This window comes from Octopus sinensis, linkage group LG23, assembly GCF_006345805.1.
Source record: "Octopus sinensis linkage group LG23, ASM634580v1, whole genome shotgun sequence".
Lineage (NCBI taxonomy): Eukaryota > Metazoa > Mollusca > Cephalopoda > Octopoda > Octopodidae > Octopus > Octopus sinensis.
Genome location: NC_043019.1, coordinates 4,951,484 through 4,969,816, shown reverse-complemented (window position 1 = coordinate 4,969,816; position 18,333 = coordinate 4,951,484). Strand labels below are relative to the sequence as shown.

Genomic DNA, 18,333 nt, shown 5'->3' with positions numbered 1-18,333 from the left:
GATATGTATTAACCCTTTCGTTACCGTATTTATTTTGAGATGCTCTGTTTTTCTTTAATTTTAATTTTAAATATAACAAAAAATTTAGCAAATTAACTTAGTTATCATTAAGCTAGTGATAGGAACATAAATCGTGACTAAAGTTTGGTGGAAGATTTTAATTTAAAACTTATAAAAACAAAACATTTGTACTACAGAGCCAGAGGCGGTTTCAGCCGGATTGGTATCAAAAGGATTAAGACAACAAAAGTGTGTAACTTCCCCTTAAGACAGTTACGTGCAACTTGGGAAGAGATTTGGATGTTAATCCAAATAAATTCAGCAACAACGTAGAACCTGTCTGCCTAATCCTTTGTTTTCGATTCTTCCAAATATTCTCCGAACATTTGTTTTTCTCAGTTTTGCAAATCCATTCCTGTTAGGGGTTGGAGTTTAATGGTATGTCATAGAACTGAATGCTTCAATTCAATGCATATATTTTCCCACTGCTTAAGCACTAATTTAATACATATATATTTCGTTTTTGGATTTGGTTTGCAAGATTCTTTATGTGAGTTCTATATATATATATCATCATCATCATTTAGCGTCCGTTTTCCATGCTAGCATGGGTTGGACGGTTCAACTGGGGTCTGGGGAGCCCGAAGGCTGCACCAGGCCAGTCAGATCTGGCAGTGTTTCTACAGCTGGATGCCCTTCCTAACGCCAACCACTCCGAGAGTGTAGTGGGTGATTTTATGTGCCACCGACACAGGTGCCAGACGAGGCTGGCGAACGGCCACGCTCGGATGGTGTTTTTATGTGCCACTGACACAGGTGCCAGACGAGGCTGGCAGACGGCCACGCTCGGATGGTGTTTTTATGTGCCACCGACACAGGTGCCAGATGAGGCTGGCGGACGGCCACGATCGGATGGTGTTGTTACGTCCCCAAAGCACGGAGGCCAGTCTATGCGGTACTGGCTACGGCCACGTTCGGATGATTTTCTTGTGTGCCACCGGCACTGGTACCACAAAGATACAAATTCCATTGATGTTCATCTATTTTGATTGTTTTGATTTGATTTGATTTTCACTTGCCTCAACAGGTCTTCACAAGTGTCACAAGAAGGAAGGTATGCACAGGTGGACTGACTACGTCCCAGGTAGGGGCCACGGGTTATGGCCTGACTAGTCTTGCGGGTCTTCGGATGGTGTTTTTATGTGCCACCGACACAGGTGCCAGATGAGGCTGGCGAACGGCCACGATCGGATGGTGTTTGTTGCGTGCCCACAGCACGGAGGCCAGTCGATGCGGTACTGGCTACGGCCACGTTCGGATGATTTTCTTGTGTGCCACGGCACTGGTACCACAAAGATACAAATTCCATTGATGTTCATCTATTTTGATTTGTTTTGATTTGATTTGATTTTCACTTGCCTCAACAGGTCTTCACAAGTGTCACAAGAAGGAAGGTATGCACAGGTGGACTGACTACGTCCCAGGTAGGGGCCACGGGTTATGGCCTGACTAGTCTTGCCGGGTCTTCGGATGGTGTTTTTATGTGCCACCGACACAGGTGCCAGATGAGGCTGGCGAACGGCCACGATCGGATGGTGTTTGTTGCGTGCCCACAGCACGGAGGCCAGTCGATGCGGTACTGGCTACGGCCACGTTCGGATGATTTTCTTGTGTGCCACCGGCACTGGTACCACAAAGATACAAATTCCATTGATGTTCATCTATTTTGATTTGATTTGATTTGATTTTAACTTGCCTCAACAGGTCTTCACAGGTCTTCACAAGTGTCACAAGAAGGAAGGAAGGTATGCAAAGGTGGACTGACTACGTCCCAAGTAGGGGCCACGGGTTATGGCCTGACTAGTCTTGCCGGGTCTTCGGTTGGTGTTTTTATGTGCCACCGACACAGGTGCCAGATGAGGCTGGCGGACGGCCACGATCGGATGGTATTTGTTATGTGTTTGTTATATATATATATATATAATCTCCAGTGCTTAAACACTAATTCAATATATACAGACACACACCATACACACATGTTGGAGCTTTTGATTTTCTTGTAAAATAGCAAAGTGCTCACATGGACTCAAAGAATCCCAAAGAGCATAGAGTATGTATGAGTGAAGTGCTTAGAATTGTTTCTGTACCATGGTTTCATGCTTGTATCCAGGAATTTGGACACAACTATTTCCAGTGTATGTTCTTCAGTTCTTCATGGTCGTCGAAGCAATCCCTCTGGTGTAGGAGCCACAAAATGCATACAGAGCAAACTGCAAACTGGGATATGTTACAAAGAAACCCCCAGCTGTAGAAACAATGTCCCCCACCAAAAAAACCCCAAAAATGCATAAGTGAGATGTGGTCCCTCAACCTGCTTAGTATAGCAACCCATCCATCCCTTGCCAGCAGGGAAAAGCAGAGAAAAAGGGAAGCTGATGGTGATAATGATGATGATGTAGCTTTTAATGATGGTAAAGAGGGAGGCTAGATGTTAGAGAGGAAGGAAGAAAATAAGGTATCAGAAAAGATTCATTCTTAAAAATTATACCGTTTTTGACTTGGCCTTAAAAAAATCCAGAATCAAAGCGCAAAAGTGCCATCATCACATGTAAAGAAACAAAATAGATAAATAATGGTAAAGATGATAATTTCCAATTTGTTGACTATTAAAAGAAGATTTCAACCTACCGAGGTCAGCAATAAAAATTATTACCAAACGGATGTGATTAAGGAAAATGATAATACTAACAATTTATTTTATTATATATTGTTTTATACAATAAGGTAGGATAATAAGGTAAGAACAGGCACAAGGCAATGGATTAAAGAAGGGGTGAGCAGTTGAGCTCCCCCTTCCAATACTTAATGCTTATTTTATCAACTTGTGCTCAGAACACAAAAGGGCATATAAACCCTACAACACATCTACCAATGATAATAATAACAATAATAATAATTGCAGCGTGGAAGGTGTTTATAAGCCATTTAAGAAACACACAAAAGCCGTTTGATTCGCTTCAACATTTAAGTTTAATTTGTCAAAATGTTTTCGTCGCTTTGAGACCACGACCTGTTCACTGACAAAACTTCATGCTGCATCTCTCAAATAATAATTTCAAATTTTGGCACAAAGCCAGCAAGGTCAGAGGAAGAGTAAGTTGATTAAGTTGGTACTTATTTTATCAATCCAAGAGGATGAAAGGCAAAGTTGGCCTCAATGAAATTCAGACTGTAAAGACGGATGAAATGCCTGAAGCATTTTGCCTGGCATGTTAACGATTCTGCCAGCTCACTGCCTTAATAATAATAATAATATTACAAATAATAATGATAATGATAATGATAATAATAACAACAATAAATAAATAAAAAATTATAGAGATTGTTTATTGAAGAGATTAATATTTCAACAGATTGTCTGTCTTCTTCGGGTTCATTTTACATTTTGGTTAAAAGAACCATCTGAATGTGGCCGTAGCCAGCCCCCCCCCCCTCCGACTGGTCTCCGTGCCGGTGGCACGTAAAAAGCGCCCATTACACTCTCGGAGTGGTTGGCGTTAGGAAGGGCATCCAGCTGTAGAAACTCTGCCAGATCAGACTGGGCCTGGTGCAGCCTCCTGGCTTCCCAGACCCCAGTTGAACCGTCCAACCCATGCTAGCATGGAAAACGGATGTTAAACGATGATGATGATGATGATGAACTTGAGGAAGACAGATGATCTGTTGAAATATTAATCTGTTCAATAAACAATCTCTATTACAAATCCCTTCATGCTCTCCCTTATTGTCTATTTACCTCTGTGGAAGAGTTACATTGATTTTTATAAATTATTATCATTATTAATAATAATAATAATAATAATAATAATGATAATAATAATAATAATAGTAATAATAATAGTAATAGTAATAATAATAATAGTAATAATAATAATAATAATAATAATAATAATAATAATAGTAATAATAATAATAATAATAATAATAATAATAATAGTAATAATAATAATAATAATAATAATATAATAATAATAATAATATAGAAATATCACAAAGTACAGCTCTAATGTTTAATGTACATTGCAGAAAAGGGGCCACCGACTTCCTATTTTAGTAACATAATTGTGGATTAACTATTACCAATGTTTTTTTTAAACATCAAAATTAATCAAAGTAGACTTAAATAGGGTCGTTTTGAGGTAAGCAAGACCAAAGGAGACAACTCCAGGTGTCTCTGGTTTCTTTGCTGTCATCAGTAGAGATATAGTGCTAGTGCATGCATATACAGCTGCGTGCGTGCGCACATACACGCGAGTACTGTCCAAATCTCTGACCAATCACATACGGCTAGCTGGCATTCAATTGGCGTATCAAGTTTTGGGCATTTTGATTGGGTTTTGGATAGAAAATTCACAAAAGGGTCACTTCTATTGATTTTTTAATTGCTTTGTGGGGTGACTGGGGAAATGTAACGATGTGCACGACCACCCTTGGACGGTTTTGAATGACCATAGAAAGTGCGAGCCCTCTAACTGAAAAATTGTGAATTTGTATAAAGGACACACAGACATTTTGTCGTTTATATATATAGATTATTGCTTGGTGGTCTACAATAAGCAGTGTATTAGACCAAAATGCTTGTAAAAACACTGAATGGTCCCAAGAAATAAGGTTAATTGATAATTTAATAAAGGAACACTATAAGGTGTGTTTTGATCGCTTACAATGTTTCCAACCATTTTATCCTTAAAACATAAACAGCCAATGGCCCTTTATAAATGAATGACCATATACACCAGCATAAAAGACTTTTTAGCCTAAAGAAAATTTCTCTCCCACCACCCAAAATAGGGGAGAGGGAGAGGTATTTTATACTCTGGGCATGAGAACTTTAACCCTTTAGCGTTTTTAAACTGGTCACATCTGGCCTAAATATTCTACCTGCTTCATGTTTGGACTGGCCAGATCCAGCCCCTCACACCTATCCTACATGGTAATCTAAAACTAAACAATCACATCATCGAAATCTTGAAGCTACAAGATGATGCAGGTCAATTCAAAATAATGTGAATTAATACACATTAGGCACAGGAGTGGCTGTGTGGTAAGTAGCTTGCTTACCAACCACATGGTTCCGGGTTCAGTCCCACTGCATGGCACCTTGGGCAAGTGTCTTCTACTATAGCCTCGGGCCGACCAAAGCCTTGTGAGTGGATTTGGTAGACGGAAACTGAAAGAAGCCCGTCGTATATATGTACATGTATGTGTGTGTGTGTTTGTGTGTCTGTGTTTGTCCCCCTAGCATTGCTTGACAACCAATGCTGGTGTGTTTATGTCTCCGTTACTTAGCGGTTCGGCAAAAGAGACCGATAGAATAAGTACTGGGCTTACAAAAGAATAAGTCCCGGGGTCGAGTTGCTCGATTAAAGGAGGTGCTCCAGCATGGCTGCAGTCAAATGATTGAAACAAGTAAAAGAGTAAAGAGTATTATATTTAACAGAGTGATCTGAATGCTAAAGGGTCAAATCTTAGGGAGTAGCATAAATGATTAGCGTTGAAGATGGCTAATCCCTACTTTGGTAACTACTTACATCTACATCCACACATTTATATATATATGCCAACATATATGGCATCACTTGGTCTAATTTCTCAGTGGTAGAAATAAGACCATGTATTTCAGGATACAAGATAATAAATAATAATAATGGCTGTGTGGTAAGTAGCTTGCTTACAAACCACATGGTTCTGGGTTCAGTCCTACTTCGTGGCACCTTGGGCAAGTGTCTTCTACTATAGCCTCGGGCAGACCAAAGCCTTGTGAGTGGATTTGGTAGACGGAAACTGAAAGAAGCCCGTCATGTATATATATGTATATATATATATATATATATATATATATATATATATATATGTATGTGTGTGTGTGTGTGTGTGTGTGTATATTTGTGCGTCTGTGTTTGTCCCCCCAACATCGCTTGACAACCGATGCAGTTCGGTAAAAGAGACCGATAGAATAAGTACTATGCTTACAAAGAATAAGTCCTGGGGTTGATTTGCTCGACTAAAAAAAGTGGTGCTCCAGCATGGCCACAGTCTGGGAAGCAAACAATGTATGAGTCAGATACATGCTTGCGTGTGTATGGAGGGGAGAAAATCAGGTGTAGTGTTGGCGAATCTCAGGAAGCATGGAAGTTTTGAAGGATGCAGTGCTCCGACAACTAACAACTGATGCCGGCAGTTTGTTCCATGCTTCAGCAACTCTTAGCGTGAAAGATGACAATGGTGTATAAAGGAAACCAGAAACACTCAGAGCTGTTTTCTTGTTTGATCAGCTTGGCAATTATGTTAATTAATTACTAATTACTAATATTTTTCTCCTATTATGGCGAGACATTTCTGTTATTATAAACAGAACAATTAATCAAAATTGCCTTCTAATTATATATCACATAAGTTTTGCTAATGGAAGTATTTGAAATTAATAATGAAATCAACAAACTAATTACACATTAATTTGACCTACTAACGAAGTCTTTAGTACATAGTTGTTTGACCTGCTAGAAATAGTAGGCAAATCTCTCTCAAATTACATTCGTTTTAAAAATAACGATAATAATAAATACATATTAGTGACAGAGGCAGTATTAATACCGAGAGGTAATATTTATCCCCACATAAACATGGGTGTTCTGTTAGAACAAACTATACTGTGGTAGAAACCGCGAGAGACACTCTCATATTGGCTTTTAGTGCAAAATGCATGCTTCTTTATATCACTGACATATTGAAGTTGAGTGTCTTGATTAAGGACAGAGCACAACACAAATGCTAGGTTAAAAACAGGGAACAGTTTAGTTGGTAGGTAGACCAACATTATTATAGCTGTGATTCATATTCAGGAACATGTCAACCCGTTTCACAACATCTAAGATAAGTAGTTTTTTTTCAAGCCAATATATATATTTCTTCTGATTTAAATAAGACTAGGGAAGTGCAAATCAGAGAAAGAGGTTAAGAAAGTTTTAAACAAACCACAGGTTCTGTTTCATGTCCAGTATTTTGGAGGTAGAGTTCCAAAAGGGTATTGTACAACAGACTGCTTGAGTTGGGTTGCACCTGCAAAATAGTAATAATGATAATAATAATAGTAATAATAATAATGATGATAATAATAATAATAATAATAATAATAACAATAACAATAGTAATAATAATGATAATAACAATAACAATAATAACAATAACAATAATAATAATAATAGTAATAATAATAATAATAATAATAATAATAATAATAACAATAACAATAGTAATAATAATAATAATAACAATAACAATAATAACAATAACAATAATAATAATAATAGTAATAATAATAATAATAATAATAGTAATAATAATAATAATAACAATAACAATAATAACAATAACAATAATAATAATAATAGTAATAATAATGATAATAATAATAATAATAATAATAACAATAACAATAATAACAATAACAATAACAATAATAATAATAATAGTAATAATAATAATAGTAATAATAATAAGATATAATTGTAACGGCAATGATGGCCGTCTCCCCACGAGCCAATCAGAGCTCAAAAATGATAACATTATCGTAGCACCAAAATGTTTTTGGAAACTAAAAGGAAAACTAAATCAGTATACCAAATCGCTTGTCCTATGGTTAATCTGGAAGCGCGTCCCCCAGGGAAGAGCCAGCCTGGGATCGAAAAGTCATCAACTGGCACAAACTCTTCTCCGAATACGGACATGGATGGTCACTTGAACGGGAAATCCCCCAACTCGAGCCCTCCAAGTTCACCACCACAACCACCACAGAAAGAAAAATGTAAGCAGAACAAATGGACCCGAGAAGAGTATAAAGAAGTAATATACGCTTATTACTATGCATTAGGTAGGCCATCTCAAGAGAGACACACCGCAATCTCTTACAGTATATGGAGAACATGGAATCAAGACAGTAGGCCCTATTTGGACGAGAACAAATTAGCAAATGTGAGGAGGGATATCCTTAGAAATAACAGACTCACAGACAGTGAAATAAGTGCGATCAAGCACGCAATGGAAAATGACATAAATATAAGACACAAAGGAAATGAAGAATCAGATGAACAGTATAGTTGAAAGACTGCCATCTGACCAAAGTACGCAAAGGCCTGAAGATACAAGAAATTCTATTGTACCTGTTAAAGATAGCCAGGAAAATGATAAAACAACAGTAACTGAAGATCTCGCATTTGCTGAAGAACACAGAGAGTCTATGGCAGAAATGAGGCAGAAAATCCTGAATACGCTTGAAGTTGTAAGACATACAAGTATGAATGATAGAGAACCACTTCATAAACTCTCAAATACAAACCAAAATAAAAAACAAATTCAAATTGGCAACTATGTAACAAATGAAATAATACAAGAATTAAAACCTGATTTTACTGAGTTAAATGAAATTATTTACGCTTCTGCTAGGGCAATTGAAACCAGCTGTATGCCCCCGAAGAAACAAAGAAAACCAAACCTGGGAAGAAATCAAACCTGGAGAAGTAAAATTGAAAAAGAGATTGAATTTATGAGAGGGGAAATATCAATATTAAATGAACTAATATGTGGAAATGATGTAAGATCCAGAACAGGAAGAAAGATGAAGAGAAAATTTGGATCCTCACCAAGAGAAGAACTGATATCAATAAAAGAAACGCTGAAACAAAAAGTCCAAGCAAAAGCCCAAAGAATACGAAGATTTGAGAAGAGAAACAAGTTTTACAAGCAAAATAAGCTGTTCACATCCAATGCCAAAAAATTCTACAGAGAAATAGGGAAGGAGAAAGTAACCGTTAAAGACCGCCCTCCCATGGAAGAAGTTCAAAACTTTTGGAGAAGGATTTGGAGTGACAAGAAGACGTACAACATAAATGCAGACTGGATTATACAAACTGAAGGATCCTACCAAAATTTACAACAACAAGCATGGGAAGACATCACAATAGCAGACCTAAGAAAGGCACGCACGAAGGCCCATAATTGGAAATCCCCCGGTAAAGATAGGGTGCCGAATTTCTGGCTCGCATCGCTCCCATGCGCACACGGTAAGCTAGTTCAGCTGCTCAATGGAATTATGAGAGACCCAAAGAAAACACCTGAATGGTTAGCAAGTGGTATTACTTACCTACTCCCAAAGAATAACGAAACTAACCTTCCAAAAAACTATCGGCCTATAACCTGTCTATCCACCATGTATAACATCTATCCTGGCGGAGAAAACATATGCATTCATGGAGAAGAACGATATTTTCCCCATTGAACAAAAAGGGTGCCGCCGAGGCTCTTACGGATGCAAAGATCAACTGCTAATTAATCGTATGATCCTTGAGAACTGTCACAACAAGCGCAGAAATCTCAGCTCCGCATGGATTGACTATAAAAAGGCCTTCGACAGTATACCGCATCCATGGATCTTGAAATCGCTGGACATCTTCAAAATTTCCCCCGTGATTTCAAACTTCCTGAAGCACAATATGTTGTTGTGGAATACGAATCTCCAATTATACCACTCTAATGGAGTACTTGCCTCAGAAAATATAAACATCAACTGTGGAATTTTTCAAGGTGACTCACTTTCACCTTTAATATTCTGCATAGCCCTAATACCCCTTACAAGTGAATTAAACAGAACAGGGTATGGGTATAAAATTGCCAATAAAAAAATAAGCCATCTATTTTATATGGATGACTTAAAACTTTATGGTAAAGACAATAATGAACTTGAAGGCCTATTGCGCACTGTGAAAGCATTCAGCGATGACATCGGGATGGAGTTTGGACTTGAGAAGTGTGCCAAGGCCACTTTCCAGAAAGGGAAAGTGAAGACCACAAATTCAGTCGTGTTAGATGTTGACACAGTCATAAGAGAGCTTGAGCAAGAACAAACATACAAATAGTTAGGGATAAATGAAGGCTCTGGTATTCAGCATGCAAGCATGAAAGAGAAGATCAGGAAGGAATGTTATAGGAGAGTTCGTGAAGTCCTGAAATCTGAACTTAATGCACGTAACAAGGTGTTAGCTATAAATTCCTTAGCAGTTCCAGTTGTTACTTATAGCTACAATGTGTTGAACTGGAACATGAGTGAAGTAAAGAATATAGATAGGAAAATACGCAAGCTGCTGAGTTGTAATAGGATGCACCACCCAAAGGCAGACGTAGATCGCCTTTACCTTCCCAGAGCCCAAGGAGGTCGAGGCCTGATCCAATTTGAACTAGCTTACAAAACAACTACAATTGGACTGGCCAAATATCTCGATATAACGAATGACTGGATGCTAAAGCTCGTGGAAAATCACGAGAGACGAAAGAAGCTTCATTCTATCATAAAGGAAAGCAAAAAATTTGCTATTGATCTCGTGCAGGATACCCAAACTGAACAACCCGAGGGAAGTACGGCAACTATTGTTGCAAAGAAGGTGAAAATAATGGCAACAAAAAAAGCGCACGAGCAATTGGCTGATAGGTGGGAGGAGAAACCTCTGCACGGCAAATATGTGGCCCGCAGCAAACAAGCTGATGTTAACCATCAGTGGCTACGGAGCTCAGGGCTAAAAGCAGAGAGCGAAGGTTTCATCCTGGCTGCTCAAGATCAAAGCCTATTAACCCGGAACTACCAGGCCAATGTGATGAAAAATGGAGCAGACCCAAAATGCCGATTCTGCAACGACATGATTGAAACAGTGGACCACCTAATCTCTGGATGTAAAGTCTTAGCACCAGTGGAGTATAAATTAAGACATGACAGAGTTGGCCAATATCTCCACTGGCTCATAAGTCGGCATTACAATATCAAAACTGCCGACAAGTGGTATGATCACCACCCTGAGGCTGTAACTGAAGGAGAAAATGTAACCATTCTGTGGGACTTTCCAGTACATACAGACCGAACCATCAAGGCCAATAAACCAGATATTGTTGTGAAAGACCAAAACAATAAAGTTTGCTTATTGATCGACATGAGCATCCCCTGTGATCATAATATCTCAGCGAAAGAGTTTGACAAGCTCAGAAAATATAAAGACCTACTCATTGAAATTGAGAAAATGTGGCATCTCAAAGCGGTTACAATACCAGTGATCGTAGGAGCACTAGGAATGATCAAGAAGGGAACCGAAAATTATATGAGAATGATCCCTGGCTTACCATCCCTGCAAGAAGTGAAAAAGATTGTCTTAACTGGTACATCACACGTATTGAGAAGAGCATTGTCGATGTGAGAACTGTTGCTGCTCATGTATTTTAATATAACTTAAAAAAAAAAAAATGAACGAACTATTGAGTTTGGTTTAATGGCCTACCAATGTATACTATGAGTTTCTTTGCCCTAGGAGTTGGGAAGACACTCGGCAAGAAATGAAAGCAAATTTGAAAGAAGAAAAATAAAGTAATAATAATAATAATAGTAATAATAATAATAATTAATAATAATAATAAAAAACTGAGCAAGTATAAAGATATTGAAATAGAAATTAGCAAAATGTGGAACCTGAAGACTAAAACAATACCTGTTGTCATAGGTGCCCTGGGAATGATCGCAAAAGGGGCTGATTGCTACCCAGCTCAGATACCAGGAAACCCCAAAATGGCAGAAATTCAAAAGATAGTGCTCATGGGAACCGCTCATATCCTACGCAAAATACTTTCTATGTAATCTCAAGTTTTAAAACAAACATAATTTTCTTATGGTTTCTTAAACATTCTCTAGAACAACGCTAAGTACAAAACCAAATATATGGCACCCTAGGCATAACACCAACACGAACTTCCAACTTGTCTCTTGAGGGCTCAGGGTGAACCTATCTCCAGTTATGTGCATTGGGCCATTTAGAATTAACCCTTTAGCACTTAAAATGGCCATATCCAGCCCTAATATTCTACCTGTTTTTTGTTCAAACTGGCTATATCCGACCTCTCACACCTACCCTACAATGTTATTCTGAAAATAAACATTCATATAGAAATCCTGAAGCTATGAGATAATGTATGATTAATTCAAAACCGTGTGAATAAATAAGCCTTACATTTGGTAGAGTAACCTGAATAAGCTATGAAACACAGTGCAGAGGCAAAAACAAAATATGAACCATGGTCCCTTTGATTTGTAGTTTGATATCTTCTTAGGTGGATTGAACTGTGGGTCCTGCTTTCATCACCACCATCATCGTTTAACGTCCGCTTTCCGTGCTGGCATGTGTTGGACGATTTGACTGAGGACTGGCGAACCAGATGGCTGCACCAGGCTCCAATCTGATCTGGCAGAGTTTCTACAGCTGGATGGCCTTCCTAATGCCAACCACTCCGAGAGTGTAGTGGGTGCTTTTACGTGCCACCGACACAAGAGCCAGTCAGCCAGTCAGGCGGTTCTGGCGATGGCCATGCTCAAATGGTGCTTTTTATGTGCCACCTGCACAGGAGCCGGTCCTGTGGCACTTGGCAACGACCTCGCTCGAATGTTTTTCACGTGCCAATAAGGTGACGCTGGTAACGATCACACCTGAATAGTGACTTTTTATGTGCTTTCTAAATGAAATTTAGATATATAATTAAACTGTTAACGAAAGATTCTGAAGTTACCAAAATGTGCTTACTTTGATCATGTGTTCTAAAAACTCAGTCAGACGAGCAGAACTGCTTACAAAGATGTGAATGAATTCTTCAGCAGGTGCTTTCTGGATCTTTGGGATACCACCTGGAAAAGGGAAACAGAAAAGATAGGGAAAAATAAATGAATAAAAGAGTAACAAATTAACTAGAAAAATTAAGAATAAAAGCAAAAATACAAACTGTTACACTCTTGCAATGATGCAACAAAGTGCAGCTGTTCAATAAATTGTATGAAATGTAAATATTCAATTCAATTCAATTTTTATTGGCTCAAAAAGTAAAAGCAAGGCCATGTAGGGGGACAGGGAGTTATGTACAGGAAGGGTGGTCATACAAAGAGTTCAGGCCATTTCTGGTCAAGAGAGACTTTGAACCGAGCGGTCGTCGGCATCTTCACTATCTCTTACGGCAGCTTATTCCACGGATCCGCAACCTGGACGGAGAAAGCCCCTCTCCTTCGATTGAGATGAAATCATCGTAGATAGAGCTTTTCGAAGTGACCCCACAGCCCACGCTCTGGAGCAGGAGTGAAGAACAGCTCTTTCGAGAGGTTACACTTTCTGCTTATGATGTTGTGAGTGAGAATGAGATCACCACAGCGGCGGCGTTTTTATGGTCACAAACTTGGCTTTTCAATCATGTGGCTCCAGGTTCAATCCAACTCTATGGTACATTGGGCACCTACTACTATGAACTTGTGAATGAAATCAGACAGATGGAAACTGTGTGGAAGCCCATCAGGTGGATTTCATTGGATTTTTAGTGGCAGACTTAACACCATCACTTGTCCCTTGGATGCCTTTAGTGAAATCCAACTCTGTTGCAAAAAATCAGGCTAGGTCTCTAATAAGGAAATAATTTCCTTGGTTCTTCCCAAAAAGATTCAGAGTTCCATGAAAAAGCTCAACGTGGTTTCCCTCCCAGGTTGGCGCAAACGAACAAGAGGACAACTGAAGATATGGCAGGCAACAGGAAAGGCAGACATGGAAGCTGAATCAGGCCTCCAAGTCTACAGTCTTTGGCAATGGAAATGAAAGTGGGTGTCCATTACAGCCTCGACCGTAACCGATGGTGAGATGTGGTCAGCATTTGTGAGGGACGTAGTGAACTCGTTGGTCAAAGTCAGTTCAACACATCCCAGGTGAATTACAAGTAAGTATATGTCATACTCGGGAAGAAAAGAATGATCACAGAATGGTTCAGCCTCCCCTGGCACCTGTGCCGGTGGCACGTAAAAAGCACCCACTACACTCTTGGAGTGGTTGGCGTTAGGAAGGGCATCCAGCTGTAGAAACACTGCCAGAACAGACTGGAGCCTGGTGCAGCCTCCTGGCTTCCCAGATCCCCGGTCGAACCATCCAACCCATGCTAGCATGGAAAACGGATGTTAAACGATGATGATGATGATATAAACAACATTATCAGGTCAGAAGAAAGAGACTGACTTACCATCCAAAACATTTTGGTCAATTAATGGCTCTGGGAATATGAAACGAGAGGAAAACATTTTTTAAAAAAAGACTAATTTAAATGATACAACAGAGATCATCTGATAACATTATAAAATATCTTAAAAATTAACGGATCTTTTCACTTTGACTGGCAGATTTTTAAAATAATTTCCATGTAACTAAACACTTTTAAACTTCTTATACTGGTAGAATGTCTTTATAAAACATCTTTTTCTCTTGGCTTTATTGAGAAAATTCCATAGTTTGTAAGATATTTGTTGTTTTTTTTCTTCAATTTCTGCAATTTCAACCAATCAGTGACGTCTATTGAGGTGAAAACATTCTGTGCCGTACGAATATGTCCCTTGTTTAAGAAACAGATTGGGTTTATTTACATTTCTGAAGAAAAAAAGATATCCTTCCCCTCACCCCTAACCCTAAAACATTGAAATGTAGTAGATCGATACTAGGGTCATAATTATGGGTGACAATTTCATATGACACCGCTAGAAATTATTTTTAAAATCTGCCGGTCAAAGCAAAAAGATCCAAATTAACAATATCCCTCAAGATTCACAAATACACACAGGAAAAGTATATTCTTTAGCATTATTATATAATACTAATATTGGGAGTTGTCCTTAGAGTAATCTTTACCGATTAATTCTGAGATTTGAATTCTCTTTTTAAGGAATTTTTACAACTCTATCTGGCTGTAGCTAAAACAGATATTTCATTTTATTTATCACACAATTTGAAAATTTGAAATATCTTCTGTTTTTTCCTTTAGCTCACACTTAGTATCTGCCATTGATGTAGATCCCACATGCTTAATTGGTCACCCACTAACAACATGGTACCATAAACATGTACATCAAGCCCATGTATTTGTTTTTTAATGTGGGTTTTTTTCTATCTGCCATTGCTACAGCTACTATAATGGAGATTTTCTTCCAGACTTCTCTATAACTGCATTTTCTTCCAGTCAGACTTCTCTGACACTTATAATAATAATAATAATGAAATTATTGTATACTGTGCTCAGGTGCACCACAACTTGTCAAAAAGTGTGTATAAAGCATATGCAGTAATGTAGAAATGTTGGGAAAGCGAACAGTGTATGAGTCAGATACATGCTTGCGTGTGTATGGAGGGGGGAAAAGATCAGGTGTGGTGTTGGCGAATCTCAGGAATAATAATAATGAAATTATTGTATATAGTGCTCAGGTGCCTCACAACTTGTCAGAAAGTGTGTATAAAGCATATGCAGTAATGTACAAATGTCGAGAAAGTGAACAGTGTATGAGTCAGATACATGCTTGCGTGTGTATGGAGGGGGGAAAAGATCAGGTGTAGTGTTGGCGAATCTCAGGAATAATAATAATGAAATTATTGTATACAGTGCTCAGGTGCCTCACAACTTGTCAGAAAGTGTGTATAAAGCATATGCAGTAATGTACAAATGTCTGGGAAGGGAACAGTGTATGAGTCAGATACATGCTTGCGTGTGTATGGAGGGGAGAAAATCAGGTGTAGTGTTGGCGAATCTCAGGAATAATAATAATGAAATTATTGTATATAGTGCTCAGGTGCCTCACAACTTGTCAGAAAGTGTGTATAAAGCATATGCAGTAATGTACAAATGTCTGGGAAGGGAACAGTGTATGAGTCAGATACATGCTTGCGTGTGTATGGAGGGGAGAAAATCAGGTGTAGTGTTGGCGAATCTCAGGGATAATAATAATGAAATTATTGTATACAGTGCTCAGGTGCACCACAACTTGTCAAAAAGTGTGTATAAAGCATATGCAGTAATGTAGAAATGTTGGGAAAGCGAACAGTGTATGAGTCAGATACATGCTTGCGTGTGTATGGAGGGGGGAAAAGATCAGGTGTAGTGTTGGCGAATCTCAGGAATAATAATAATGAAATTATTGTATATAGTGCTCAGGTGCCTCACAACTTGTCAGAAAGTGTGTATAAAGCATATGCAGTAATGTACAAATGTCTGGGAAGGGAACAGTGTATGAGTCAGATACATGCTTGTGTGTGTATGGAGGGGAGAAAATCAGGTGTAGTGTTGGCGAATCTCAGGAAGCATGGAAGTTTTGAAGGATGCAGTGCTCCGACAACTAACAACTGATGCCGGCAGTTTGTTCCATGCATCAGCGTGTGTATGGAGGGGAGAAAATCAGGTGTAGTGTTGGCAAATCTCAGGAAGCATGGAAGTTTTGAAGGATGCAGTGCTCCGACAACTAACAACTGATGCCGGCAGTCTGTTCCATGCTTCAGTGTGTGTATGGAGGGGAGAAAATCAGGTGTAGTGTTGGCGAATCTCAGGAAGCATGGAAGTTTTGATGGATGCAGTGCTCCGACAACTAAGAACTGATGCCGGCAGTCAGTTCCATGCTTCAGCAACTCTTAGCATGAAAAAATGTTTCCGAAAGTTATGGGAGCTGTGCTGTTTTCTGACTTTGTAAACATGTCCACGGGTGTTAGACAGGTGGAGTTTGAAAAGGTGCTCAGAGTTATTGTTATGTTTTAACCCTTTTAGCATTCAGATTATTCTGTCAAAATCAATGCTTATTAAATCACACCATTTTCAATATATTGTGCATTATCTTGTACCTTTGAGAGTTTGACCATGTGGCTCTGTATTCTTAGAATGACATTGTAGGGTAAGTGTGAGAAGCCAGGTCTGTCTGGTCTGAACATAAAACAGGTTCTGGCCAGATATGGCCAGTTTAAATGCTAAATGGTTAAAATGTTCAGTACTTAGACAATTCTTTCCTAGAGCTGCAGCCGGCTTGATTTCTCCCCGCTCTGTCAAAATTTAAACTGGGAATCAACCATTCATTTCAGGTATCTGGGTATTTTTAAAATACCTCACATAGTGGTGAGCATACCTATTTCTTTACTACCCACAAGGGGCTAAACACAGAGAGGACAAACAAGGACAGACAAACGGATTAAGTCGATTATATCGACCCCAGTGCGTAACTGGTACTTATTTAATTGACCCCGAAAGGATGAAAGGCAAAGTCAACCTCGGCGGAATTTGAACTCAGAATGTAGCGCCAGGCGAAATACCGCTAAGCATTTCGCTAACGATTCTGCTAGCTCGCCGCCTTGCATAGTTATGGGTTGCCCTTTGGCAAGGCATAACACCCCGTTCAGCCACCCTGCTAGGGATATGGCAAAGTGATGGGACTGCAGCATGGTGGATTGTGAAGAGGGAGTGGACGAGCTCAACTGAGCCAATGGTGCTTCTGACATTGATGCTGAGCGGAGGAATCCTAGAAGATTAAGAATCAGTATCACCAAGCTCTGTCAAGAGAGTAACTGCAAATGCATCAATAGGGGTGGTGGCCATGGTTGTGGAATCAGTTAATGGAAGATTCCCTATGATTCAAGTTCCCAATTCAAATTCATAACAATGGAATTGGATGGTGACAGAGGGTCATGGAATCCATGAAAGCAGCGGGGGAAAAAAAATCAGAAGTCACATCATCATCATCATCATCATTGTTTAGCGTCCGCTTTCCATGCTAGCATGGGTTGGACGGTTCTACTGGGGTCTGTGAAGCCAGAAGGCTTCATCAGGCCCAGTCAAATCTGGCAGTGTTTCTACGGCTGGATGCCCTTCCTAACGCCAACCACTCCGTGAGTGTAGTGGGTGCTTTTTACGTGCCACCCGCACTGGTGCCAGACAGAGCTGGCAAACGGCCACGAACGGATGGTGCTTTTTATGTGCCACCGGCACGAGGGCCAGGCGAGGCTGGCAACGGACACGAAACGGGGCCTTCTTTTATCTAATTTATGTTGGGAGCAGGGGAGAGTTATGATATATGAATGCAAGACCGCTTATCCTTAATTGGAATGCTAATGACTTGGTTCTTATTGCAGAGATTATAGAAAATGTCAAACACATGGAATTATGGTCTGGAATACAGAGAGAAAAAGATCAAAAAGGCAAAGTTCCAAAATGGAGAGAGGCTTCAATATCGCAGTTCAATGAAGGAATTGGTGCTGCTTAATATGAAAGAAAGGAACAGTGGAGATCTTAGTGATGTGTCCTGAATGGAAGTTGTAGGTAGGCAGACAGAGGTATGATTGGTCAATAAAGAAACAAGACTTTAGATATATAGGAGTAATTAGCAGTTAATGAAAGAAAGGGAGTGAAGTTTATGAATTGTGGAGG

The 18,333-nt window shown here is 39.2% G+C and overlaps 1 protein-coding gene across 4 annotated transcripts in view; it reads right to left on the bottom strand.

Annotated features, from left to right (window-relative positions):
- The window catches only part of LOC115223483 (vacuolar protein sorting-associated protein 11 homolog), an 86,435-nt gene that overhangs the window by 33,019 nt on the left and 35,083 nt on the right, over positions 1-18,333 (bottom strand). For 3 of the 4 annotated variants that reach the window (XM_029794086.2, XM_036512605.1, XM_036512604.1), the window contains 4 exons: positions 14,131-14,160; positions 12,666-12,766; positions 7,036-7,119; positions 2,549-2,563 (listed from right to left, as the gene is read on the bottom strand). In XM_029794086.2, the coding sequence (XP_029649946.1) occupies positions 2,549-2,563; positions 7,036-7,119; positions 12,666-12,766; positions 14,131-14,160 (230 nt within the window). The remainder of the gene's footprint in view (positions 1-2,548; positions 2,564-7,035; positions 7,120-12,665; positions 12,767-14,130; positions 14,161-18,333) is intronic. The other variant, XM_036512606.1, reaches the window with a different exon arrangement.